At 30.9% G+C, this 12,317-nt stretch overlaps 1 protein-coding gene across 1 annotated transcript; it reads right to left on the bottom strand.

Moving 5' to 3' along the window:
• Positions 1-3,744: 3,744 nt before the first annotated feature.
• Positions 3,745-10,900, bottom strand: MED19A (mediator of RNA polymerase II transcription subunit 19a-like protein). Its single transcript, XM_028052143.2, has 8 exons — positions 10,613-10,900; positions 10,415-10,532; positions 6,561-6,627; positions 5,237-5,526; positions 4,849-5,088; positions 4,515-4,574; positions 4,221-4,369; positions 3,745-4,138 (listed from the first exon to the last, which is right to left on the bottom strand). The coding sequence occupies exons 3-7, from the start codon at positions 6,589-6,591 to the stop codon at positions 4,319-4,321; spliced, it is 672 nt and encodes a 223-aa protein (XP_027907944.1). The 5' UTR covers positions 6,592-6,627; positions 10,415-10,532; positions 10,613-10,900; the 3' UTR covers positions 3,745-4,138; positions 4,221-4,318.
• Between the last annotated feature and the right edge of the window lie 1,417 nt (positions 10,901-12,317).

Raw genomic sequence — 12,317 nt, 5'->3', positions numbered from 1 at the left:
TAGGTTAAAAGTAGTGTTAATTTCTTACGTGACTGAGTGCAATACGACGGCACAAATAGGACAGAAAATTAGTACTTATATAAGAATAAATACTCATAAACCTAGAAAGTAAATGAATATTTGTATAAAAATAAAGACCTACACTACCTTTGAAGGGAAGATTATTAAGAATAATAAATATATTATTAATACTATTTTTATTTTTTTATTATTCTTATTAATTACTAATTTGATTAGTCAATTGTCCACCAACATCAACCAACAAAAGCAGAGTTTTTTTTCTTGGTGCCATGACCTACTTTTCATTGTGCAGCATAATGGTCCCTTTCCTTCTAAAATTCCATGTTTCTTTTAAATTATTTAATTATATAAGAAAAAAAAATCTACACTTTTCTCAATAGCTGGCCCTTATATCTTTGTAATTTGTCCTTATACATTAGATCATCACTCTTGTGAGAAAAAAATCACATGGAAAGAGATGGCCAACAATGCCTTATTATTTCTGCATTATGCAGCAAAAGACAATGTTTCCAAGGATTCAATTCTATACACATGTTTTGTCATCACCTGCACCATTTATGTTCTATTAATCTAACACACCATTTAACATGTGTGAATAATTATTTGAGTGATTTATTTTTTATTATATTGTTAATAAATAAGAAAATGTCATATGACTATAGTAAGATTAAAAAACAAAAATTTACCATCTTTACTTATTTTTAGAATGAAGGGCCAAAAAAACTTATTCAATGTTATCAAAACTTTTTGTTAAAGGGTGAAGGAAAGTAAAGGTAGTAAGTATATTGTTTGCCTCAAACATCCAAAAGCACAGAATGGCTAGAATATTCTATAACCTAAAATCACCCACTTGCCACATGCAAAACCAAGTGCCAACATTTCTCAAAAGGGTAGCTTTAAGAGAAGCATGGGCAAAGATAGTGGTTCTAGTGAAATTACAAGAATGTAAATTCTTCACAAAAATTATTTGGTCGGGTTTACAACATAAATTTAATGATATCTGAATCAAATTCATCTGACAAATTGTTAAGAATCTAAATATAAATTTAAGTCAAAAAATGAGAATACATTACTTTAAAATTTTGAGTTGAAAGTCGTAACAATCTTTTATCTAAGTTCATATCAAGTCTCATCGGTGTTGAATATTTCCAGTAAACTTTCTCTCTTTAAAAGCACTTAATCAATGATATTAAAGTTGATAGTATTAGTGTCGATTGTGAATTTCTTTCGGTATAAAGATTATTTTGATAGAAAATATTAATATAAAAAAAATATAATTTTTGTATTTAAAATCAAGAATGCATGTACAATTAAAAATACATGTTCTTCTAAACAAAGAGTTACTTCTAGATTTGGATAAAATTGCACACACTTTTTCATGCTCATTATTAAGGGTTCAAACTAATCATAAGTTCTCAACTACCAATTCTTCACATATGGTGCAAAATGTTGAGCACTTTACTTGCTAAATAATTCAACTTTGGAATCATTTGGATTATAGTGAACATTGCTAACCTATGAAATTATGATGCCTAATATACCCACCACAAAAAGTATATGCCTAGGGCTATTAGCATGAGTGATGTTTTGGTAGCCTTGCAACTTTCCCAATAAAAAAAAAAAGTGTAACTGTATTTCTAAGTTTACGTTCTAGGTTTTTGGTGCATCCATTAGTCAAATGTTTATATTTTAATTTCAAGATAAGTGTAATAGGGAAGATCTTAAACAAATTAATTTTTATAAGTTTATTTTGATTCAATTATTTAAAAAAAGAATGCATAAATTGAACCAAATGAATCGAATCAAGAGAGGATTGATTTGGTTTACAAAATCGAGTCCTTGTTGTCATATAAATGTATGAAATAATATATTAAGAAATGAATTTATTATTTGTCTAAAAAATTGCATATGATTGTACAATTTATAGCTGTAAAACAATATATTATGCTACAATTTTTTATATCAGCTAAATAATGACAAAATAAAAATAAAAAAATAATCCTTTATTTTGATAACTACAAGTTAGTTTAGTAAATGATGCTATGAAAAGGTAATTTATTGATTGATCGCTATAATAAACATCAAATTGATAAAATTAGTTGTTAGAACAGTTACTGTTGTAGCAGTTTAAAACTGAATTTTCCCCTTTTGAAATATTAAAGGCTAAGCCCATGAGGGAGTTTGTGGGCCTCTTAACAAGGCTAAGCCTTTGGGATTTCTATTTTGCACACCCTCTTTCCTTAATTTTGTATTTTCACCCATCAACAATATCCTTCTGTTACGCAAACTATTTTTGCCAATGTCAAGGTTAGTAGTAATTTATTTATTTACTTAGAAATTTGCTGCCTTTATTTATATTCATTCAATGACCTTTTTCTTAAATTTGATTGAGTTTTTTTTGATTAATTTTTTATTACACTAAACTAGAATTGTTTCCTGAGATTCGTGAATTTCAAATCCAATAAGTTTGATCCAACCTATTTAATATTTTCATAAGATAATGACATTATTTTATTTTATTATATTATGAACAATAAGTTTTTTATTTCCCAAAATGATAATTATATACAGAGTAATACGTTACTGATAAAAATGCAACATACACTTTGTTTACAAAATACCATTAAATTATTATATAAATTTGGTTTTCTTATTATATGTAAATTATAATTGTTTTAATAAATATACAAAAATAAATCAGTGATTAAAAAAACATAATATTTCACTAATCCTCATACCTAAACAAAGTTAACTATCTCAATTTAAGTGAAGTTTTATTATCTCGATCATATTAATTGATATTTTCCACGCTCAGACTTAAAGTAACCATAAACAAACTGACTAAAAAATAGTAGTTAAAATTGTTAATATTTTTGCAGAAACTAAAACTAAATAGAATTATCTTTTGCAAAACTAAAAACATATTTAAACTACAAATATATAATAAAATTTGATTGTCTAACACCTTTATATTTTTTATTATGACGTAATATTGCTACCTTACGAATTAATATTAAAAGATATTTACCATGAAAATTTTTACCTCAAAATAAATATTTTTGAGAGACTTTCAATTCAATAACTCAACTCGCCCCGATAATTGGATAGAATTGCTAAATAAAAAAGACAAGTTAAACCAAACCCATTGAGCACAGAACCATTTGAATAGGTTTCTGAGTAAGCGTTATTGAAATTCTTTGTCACCCCTTGTTTATTCTGAAACCTAAAAGTACAACTACAAAAATTCAACCTTGAATAATTAAGAAACGCCACAACAAATTTAATCTCGCATATCAGTTTGATTTGCCAACTCCATTATTCAATTAATCTGCCATTTGTTCACCACATATCCCAAACCTAGTTTAGGCATATACAACAATTTATACACAATTGTTTGTGACCATCTTTTTCTATCATTCAAACAAAACAAATTGCGTAGAGAAGTGGTAAATAAACAAAATTATTGTCCGAATTGTTCCATAAAGTGTTGCAAACATAACATTTCTCAAAACTAAATGGTGAAGAGGTTGCTTTGAAGCACAGTTGTCAGATAGTGCTGTCATAGGTACAGGATATTTTGCAGTTCTGATAATGTTTCTTTGGCATAAAACACTAACTAGAGTTAGACACAGCTTAAAGAGACCAAAGGAGTGTGTTAATTCAAAGGTACTTGATGGATGAACCTTGTACTGTTGTACAATGATCAACATACACAATAGTGGATTTGCTAGAGGCTAAGGAAAAACATTCAAATGTACGTAAACATTAGATTAGATACATGATATGGGGGAACGCAATCAATGTACGTAACCCCCATAGTTAATTCGGAATCCTAAACAAAAAGACTGAAAACTCTAGTTTGTTTGAACTACAGATTGATTAAGAACACTACCAAAATACTTTAAAAGACCAAAATAATGTATACATGTTGAGATATCCAGTGCTCCAATAGACTGGGAAAAGGAAGAGGAAAGTTTTGCAGAGTACTGGCAACTATATAAGGTAACTGTTATTGTACAAAAGAAAAAAGATTGTCTTCATAAAATTTTACCTGCACCCTTTTTCTTCATCAGGTGAATTCACCATCATGAAATCTTTAGTCAGATCACTAGCTACCCTGAAAGACAATAGAAGATGTTATTACCAGATGCCACTAAGCAGAAGATAAATTGAAGACTGTGGGAGATGTAATGAAGTACCTCATGAAATTTGATAATGTCAATTGAAGGCCCCTCCAACTTTTAACAAATGACAACAACCAATTGAGGAAAAGAAATGAACTACAGTATGACAACACTTAGCCAGCGACCTTAATTGCTCCCAATTCATCAATTTTTGAGCTCTTGTGCTGCAATGATATTAAGAAAAGAAAAGAAATGAACTACAGTACGACAACAGGGAAGAGATGGACATTCCAGAAATGTATAGAAAAGAAAAAGAAAAAAATAAAGGTTGAAAGCTTAATCTCCAGACAATGTGTTTTCCTTTATTACCTTACTCCTTTTGTGTTTGTGCACATCATTAACATCATCATCTCCATCATGCTTCCTTTTCTGAAAAAATAGTGAGTTAAAAAAGATTAATAAATACAACCTAGTTTTTGCAACATGTCCAGATAAAATGTGGAGCAAATCCCCATTTAAAATGCTAACATCAGTTGAGACAGATGTCCATAATCAGATCTTAAATCACAAAAACAATTGAATAACACTTAATCATCAGTATAATGAAAATTTGTTGAGTAAATTTGCAAGGTTATGGAATGACTTTTAGAACCATTTTTATTCTCAATGTGAACACAGATGAAGCCATCTAAAAGTTCTCAACCTTTTCATGGTGTTTCTTTGAGTGATCAGCACTGGAATCACGATGTCCACTTTTATCTTTCTTTTTGTCCCTATCCTTGTCCTTGTCCTTGTCTTTGCTTCTGTCTTTATGACGATGCTTGTGCTTCTTATGTTCCTTGTCCTTATCTTTGTCCTTGTCTTTGTGCTTTTTATGCTTCTTCTCCTTGTCTTTGTTCTCACTTTTTGATTTTCCTGAAATAGTTGGAATCCCTTTCTCCGCCTATTAGGGGGAAAAACAAGGAATAAGTGCATGTATATGTCAAACAATGACAAACTCAGCTGTTTTTTAGAAGAAATGATAGCATATCAATTAATTTTATGCAAGAAAAGCAAATTAAGTAGGATAAAAATCAGAGAAAACTTCTTACAGCGGGCAAGTCAATGGGAGCTGTTTCCCTTAGTTGAAAAGCCTCCTTGAGAACATCTAGGTCAAAAGGCTGAATACGAGCATTTGTATCTCTAAAGGAAGATGTATACTGAATAAGTTGATCCAATTGCATCCCATCTCCTTTTCTTATTTCTGTGTCTCCTACAACATTGTGAAGGTAGTGTGTGTCCGCAATTGCAGCAGGGAGAGGCCTCTTGCAGAAAAACTCATAGTGGGGTAGTAATTTGAAATGACTTATAAGATCCACAGCACCTGTCAATTCTCTTGGTCCTAATGGTTCAAAAAACACAATATTATAGGACAAAAATAAACACATGAAAGCTTACGGTAAAAGTTGAAAACAGGATGCTTGCAGGGTAATTTTTGTAAGACGCAGCACATTCTGAACTGTCTAGAGCATTATATATCCACACTTTCTAATTTCTTTTCATCCAATCAATTCGGCCATAAAACAGTAAATAAACACATTTGAGCACTTACAGAAAAACATGGCAAATTATGAGTTTCTATAAACATAACATGTTTTGGGTTCACAGATCCAAAGTTGAAAATTAGAGTAGAAGAGTTTATCTTTCTTGGGCAAAAATATAAAATCAATGTCCATGTTTGTTTCAGTTTTTATGCTATAAGAGAAAAACTTATGACAAAAATATATCCATGTCCAAAAGTCCAAAACCAAAAAGAAAAGCATACACCAATCAATTTCACAAAATTGAAGATGAAAATAATTCATCCTCATGCTATCCTTCAGCTGAACAACAAATCAACCATCTCATCAGTCTGATTACTTAATGCATTCTCCTTTTTCCTTTCAATTTCAAAACTGTCAACCAACACTAACTGACTAAATAAAAACTGTCAAAAGGGCAAATGAATATACTGTTGAAAGTTAAAATACCGACTTTTTGAAATTTTACTTAAGTATCATCAAATGCACAACTCTTACACTCAATGTTACGTCAATAGGGTCTGCTTCGATTAACTTCTTCATAAGCATTTCTAGGAGAAGAAAATGAGAAGGAAAAATGAAATAGACTTCTGTATAAATTAAAACTAATTTATGCATGAGTTAAAATTCATATTTTAGAGAAGCTAATATGAGAGAACTAATGCAAATTTAGCATAGGCATAAAATAATTTCAGTTTAGGAGGAGCTCATTTAATTTTTTCTTCATATTTTTCTTTCTTAGAAGTGTTTATAGAGGAGTTTCACCCAAACAAAACCATACTAATATAATATTACACCAAACAAAGATTTGTATAAAATAATATAATGAATAACACTAATGTAACAAGCTTTTTACCTCCTCCAAACTTTTTGCCTTCGGGATCCATAATTCAATCTTGCATGAGTTGTTGAACCATTAGCAACTGCAATTTATTATATGACACAAGGCATCTCATCCACAAATGTCAAAATAGGTTTCAATTGCAAGATATCAAAATGAATACAGGTTCTGCATACAAGGGCAGAGATTTTCTGATAAAGAGGTAAAATTGTATTAAAGGAAAAGAAACAAGGGAAGTTAAATAAGAGCGTGAATAAGGTATCCGCATAACCATTTAAAAAGTAAATTGCACTAACTACTTTTAAAGTTTCATGAATTTACACAAACTCACCATGTTTTAACATTTACAACAGCCTCCCTTCATTGGGGAACAAAGTGAAATGTTCTTTAAACAATTAATAAGGGGGGGTAGTGTAATGTATAAGAAGAATCTAGAAAGTTACACAATGTTCTTGCCTTAAAGGCAAAGATTATGGGAACCATGTTGGCAATTGAGTTAGCTGTGGTGAAAGGATGGTCATCCATTTGGTTGGAAACTGATACTATGCTATTAGTTGAAGCCTTCAAGAAACCTGCTATGGTTCCCTGAACTTCGAGAGGGTGATGACATTGTTGTTCAATTATTTGTAGTATTTAAAATTTTTCAAGGTAGTGCTCACAAACTAGCAAATTTAGTGATTGATTCTAGGCAATATTTTGTTAGGTTTGAAGACTTGCCCACTAGTATTAGGCAAGATTAATTAGAAACTGGTTTAGACTTCCGGAGTTTAGATTGTCATGATTGTACCATGTGTTTTGTTTGGTCACCCATGTTTGTACTATTTCTATTCTTTTCTTTGTTTTCAATAATACAATTTTCTTTAAGAGCAAATGATTGGTGAACTTTGGGGGGAGAACCTAATTGGGAGGCCTAAGTTTCATAGTGATGCCTAGTAGAGAATAACCTTTCACAAAAAAAAAAAAAATTATAGGATTGTGGAGATTTTTAATAATTTCACAAAAACCTCAAGGCTAGTTAGTGTAATTTACTCTTCAAAAAAAGGCAGAAATGAAAAAGAAGAAAACTAAAATTGCAACAAAGTCACTGCAAACACACTGAGATTGTGGCCATTGCATGGTTATAATTTCACATGATCTATAAGATCCAGAATTGCCATTTCAGTTAGAACAGAGGGACTACTCTTTCTTGTATCATACCCAAAATCAGTGTTTTCATGACCAAATATGACATAGAAACTGTGCACCCATCACCCATGCAGTACCAAACGAATTATGTATATCTATGGAGATAATCAACCATGAATTCCGCTGGCTATTATAGCACTTTACCATCACAGAACTCTAAAACAGATAGCACAAAAACTAAAAATGTATTGCAACTTATCAATATCATAAATAAAAGCACATGTCTCTTCGTATATCCTCAGTACCCATTCACCACATTCACAACCAAGCAAATTTATATAAATCACTTTGCCTCAAATTACCTTCTGCTAAATTACTGTGAATAAGCTTCTGAGACATTTGAAAAAGCAATAGTATTCCAACAAAACATCATTTTACTTGCGCCAGAAAACTTGATACTTATAATAAGATTGACAAAAACCCTCCCCAGTAAAAGTTTATTTGGAATGAATATTCTACACCAAAATCTATTAAATATTAATGTGATTTAAATAATTTTAAGGCTTAGCTTTCCCACAAAACACCATTCAACCTGAGTCAAAATCCCCAATGTAAGAGTACAACATCAATTAAAAAAAAGTAAAGATTATTCACCTCGTTAGTTAATTTTATATTTTTCCTTATTTACAGATATTTAATTTTCAAACCCCAAAGGACAGAAAATCTTGCAAGGGAATTCCATATCGCACACAAAATCATCATCCAGTTAGCGATCTATAAAATTTTTAATGTAAAGAGAAAGCTCACATTTCAAAGCGCTGCTACACTGTTATTCTGAGGTATAACATCTGGGGGCATCTAAAATCGTACCTCCCATCCCCCAAATATCATTCTGAGGGCATAAATAAGTTTATTTGAGAGGGGCGCTACACTATTATTTGAAAGCGCACAGCTAATCCAAATTTTGTAGCAGCCCTTGACCGATCCACACAACTATTGACAACTATCTAAAAGAACAAAATTTATACGACTGGAAGTAACTTATATATTAGATACATATTCATTTGGATACTAGGCTCGTTTAAATCCAATTCTGAAATGAAGCAAAAACAATGAATTGTCAAAAACTAAACTAGGGTTTTCTAGAAAGCTGCGCTTAAGTATCCAAATGAGTCGCTCGTATTTTCAAAAAGATAATATGCAGATTTCTCATTTGCTACTTAAGATGGAAATAAATAACCTTAAAACTACTATTATCAATCTCTTATTGCATTTAACTCTGAAAATGGTATAATGATGAAGACCGTTATTTTAAATATTATAATTATAATATTATATAAAGTAAATAATTTATACTACACATCTATATACTCAAAATCAACACAAAAAACATAAAATTGAATAAATTTTGTGGTAAATAGTAAGTAACAATTTACACACACAATCACCATCAATCTAGGAGCAACAACATAGCAATGAAGATGATGATGAAAAATAATAAAAAGAGATATAACATGTTAAATAAAACAATCAGGAAAATATGAATTGGGAAGTCTATAAGAAGAAGAAGAAAAAACGTAGCACGTCATAGAAAATAGTCATGTAAAGTGTTGAGGAGTAGATGTCAAAACAGAGGTAACTTTTTGTGGAATAACAAATCTTGATGTTCCAGGTTAGAAATTGGTTATTTTGGTAGTACCACTATAGCATGCGAAAAGCCGTCATCTCTGGTCATTATAAACACATAAAAACCCAAGGCTGTTTCATTCCACTATCCCACTATAGAGAAACTATATTGTACTATTAACTACTTTGCTTAAGACTTAGATAATTAGCCATAATTACTTTAATTTTGATGATACTAATAACTCAATTTGGCTATTTTGGCAGTGCCAGCATAACGCGCCAAAAGCCGTTGTCTTGGTAGCATTATTTTAGCACAGAAAGGCGTTATTTTGGTCGTTATAGCTGTTATCTTGGTACCATTATTTTGGTCGTTATAGCTGTTACGGGAAACCACTTTGCTATTTGAATCCCATAGCAAACCAAGTCTGCTACACTTCGCATCACACTATGGTGGCCTATGAACTACTATGCTTAAAACTTAGATAATTAGCTTAATCACTTTAATTTAGGCTATACTAATAACTCAATTTTTCAATTTTCTCTTCTGTTTTATGTAGGTGACCTGAACTAGATTGGTTAGGCTTTGAAAAGATTAAGTCTCTGCTTTCAGAAAAGGGAAAGCTCAACCATGACCAGCATATGAAGTGGACAGTAACCCTACACGAATTGTACTAGAATAAGCCAAAAATTCAAACCCTAGAATCATCAATCTTAAACCCCACACCAGGTTAGTCCTCTAAGAGCACAAAAGCAAAGGGGGCAAGGGGATCCAAGAATGTAAACAGTACAGACTCATCTGAATTTTGGAATACTAACACTAATTTCTAATCGGTTTTCAATACTTCGCATCTCTTCAGTCAAAACCGTTTTCCAATTCCCCTTCTACCGGTTTTCAACTTTTGGGATTACTAAATATTCAAACGTAACGTTCAAAAAAAAAAATACAATAACAAAAAATTAAACGAACTTCTCATACAGTATCGTTGAGCAGAATACTGGTAAAAATAAACACCACCACACACACCCCAGAAGAAACAAACCACCTTCCTCCCCTAAGTTAATAACAACAATAATTAGAAGAAAAGCATGCAGGAATTGAAACAGTGAAGAAAACTCACATGAAGTGAGGCAATTTTCGCTTTGAAAGCAAACAAAAAACCCAATTCTGACGAACCAGAGCAACGCCAATCTAGAACCTTCTCGCCCTTCGACCACCCAACAAATATCTCCGGAAAGCTGCGCAAAATTGGAATTGGTAAAGCCAAAAAAGGCAAAATCCGCAAAAGGGTACTCGAGTTTGCGAGGAAAAGAGGAACCTTTTTCTTTCCCAGCAGGAAAAACCAGCGCGAGAATTAGAATTGACCCGTGAAGGAGTTGGCGTGCGATAATGGAAGAAAGGCCGAAAAGTGCAGATCCAAGCAGTGGTGGAAGAAGAAGAAGATTTGGGTCCTCAGAAGAAGACGTAAAGAGAAGATCTTTGGGTTCAGTTCTGGAACAAACTGTTTTTTCCTTCGCAACTCGCTCGTGTTTGTGTTTCTCTGTTTTTTCTTTCTTTCTTTCTCTTTCTTTCAGTGTAAAAAAAACAGCAAAACCCAAAATTCTCTTCTTTTGCCGATGCCAGTTGCCACCTCTGAATTTATATTTAGCCCTAAGTCTGGGTAAATTGTCGGTTTTACCCTTGGCTAGTGCTTGTGCTATTGGATCAGGTGTTTATTTAATTACGGCAATTGCCACCATATTTGGGACAATAGAGTGAGTGCCATTACATAGGAAATATTTTCTCATTTTGTTTTTCACACAATAGTATCATAGTAGAAATTGGGGCATTATCCACCCAATTTTCTAAATGCCCTTATTCTTAAGGTATCAATCATTTCACATTAGGGTACATATCCCCAAACTATGTAAAATCATGACAATAAAGTCCATGTGGGTTTAAGTCCTTTCTCAATAAAAATTGCATCTTTTTTTCCTTTACAAGCTTTGTTTTGTTTGAGTTGGTTTGATATGGAGTGGGAAAGAAATTCAATCAAATCACATTCAAGCCTTTGTTTTATATTTGTTTTGCTTGGATTGTTAGGTTTAAATCAAGTTTGTTAAAGAGTAATATATTGGATTAGGTTCTTTTAATTACAATAGTTAGGGAAAATCAAAATAGAAATAGTAGAAAACTCAAAACTTAGAATTAGAAACTAAACACCAATTATATCAATCATCATCATGAGAGTGATATTAGTGTAATTGTGTAAATTCACATTTATTCTCTAAGATGATAGATGATAAGTTTTACAAAAAATATCACTTGTGGGTTTTTTTTTTTCTTCCTAGAGTACAAAATAACTAAGGTGCATGATTGAATTTACATTATATTAGTTTAGTAGACCATCATGTTAATTATTTTTTGTGGTTGAAATTTGTTATTAGAAAGAATGAAAATATATTTGTCTTTTTTATTTTGAAAATTAATTTAGACTGATTTATTGAATTGGTAAACTAATATTGTAATTAACTACCAAATTATGTTTAATTAAATTTTAAGTCCCTTGTAAACATGTGTAATATCAATTGCGTTTCTATTACAATTTTTTGTTTGTCTATTTGGTATTACAAAATTTTTATTTTTAGTTGGGTTTTGTTGTTTTATTTTTTGGTTAGGTGAGGTAAGTATTATTTTATATTGTTATCTTTCTTCTTATATTTATGGATTAAGAAATATGAGATTTTGTGATTAATAAAATATTATTATAATTAATATAAAATGATAAATAATTTTTATATAAAACTTCACAAATTAAACAACGGTGACCCCTTACATTTCTGATGACAACTTGTTTGTGTGTTTTTAAATATCGACTTAACTGAAAACATATAACAATTTGGAGTAACCAATAAATAAAAGAAAATTAATAAATACTTGATTAAAAAATATAAATTTATAAAATATTTGAAACTTAATTAAGTTAAAAAAAATAGAAAGTTAACTTCAAAAATAACTTGTTAAAGAATTGGAAATCATAAGTT

Source organism: Vigna unguiculata, chromosome 10 (genome assembly GCF_037176805.1).
Source record: "Vigna unguiculata cultivar grain cowpea cultivar isolate G323 ecotype 2 chromosome 10, ASM3717680v1, whole genome shotgun sequence".
Taxonomy (NCBI): domain Eukaryota; kingdom Viridiplantae; phylum Streptophyta; class Magnoliopsida; order Fabales; family Fabaceae; genus Vigna; species Vigna unguiculata.
This window is presented reverse-complemented; position numbering and strand designations above follow the sequence as displayed.

What these genes read in the sequence shown, in the direction of transcription:
- MED19A (XM_028052143.2), bottom strand. Translation starts at nt 6,591, where the DNA reads ATGGATCCCGAAGGCAAAAAGTTTGGAGGAG. An exon ending in CTCCCATTGACTTGCCCGCT is followed by an intron (nt 5,089 to 5,236) that starts GTAAGAAGTTTT and finishes TCCCCCTAATAG; the next exon opens with GCGGAGAAAGGGATTCCAAC. An exon ending in ACAAACACAAAAGGAGTAAG is followed by an intron (nt 4,370 to 4,514) that starts GTAATAAAGGAA and finishes ATATCATTGCAG; the next exon opens with CACAAGAGCTCAAAAATTGA.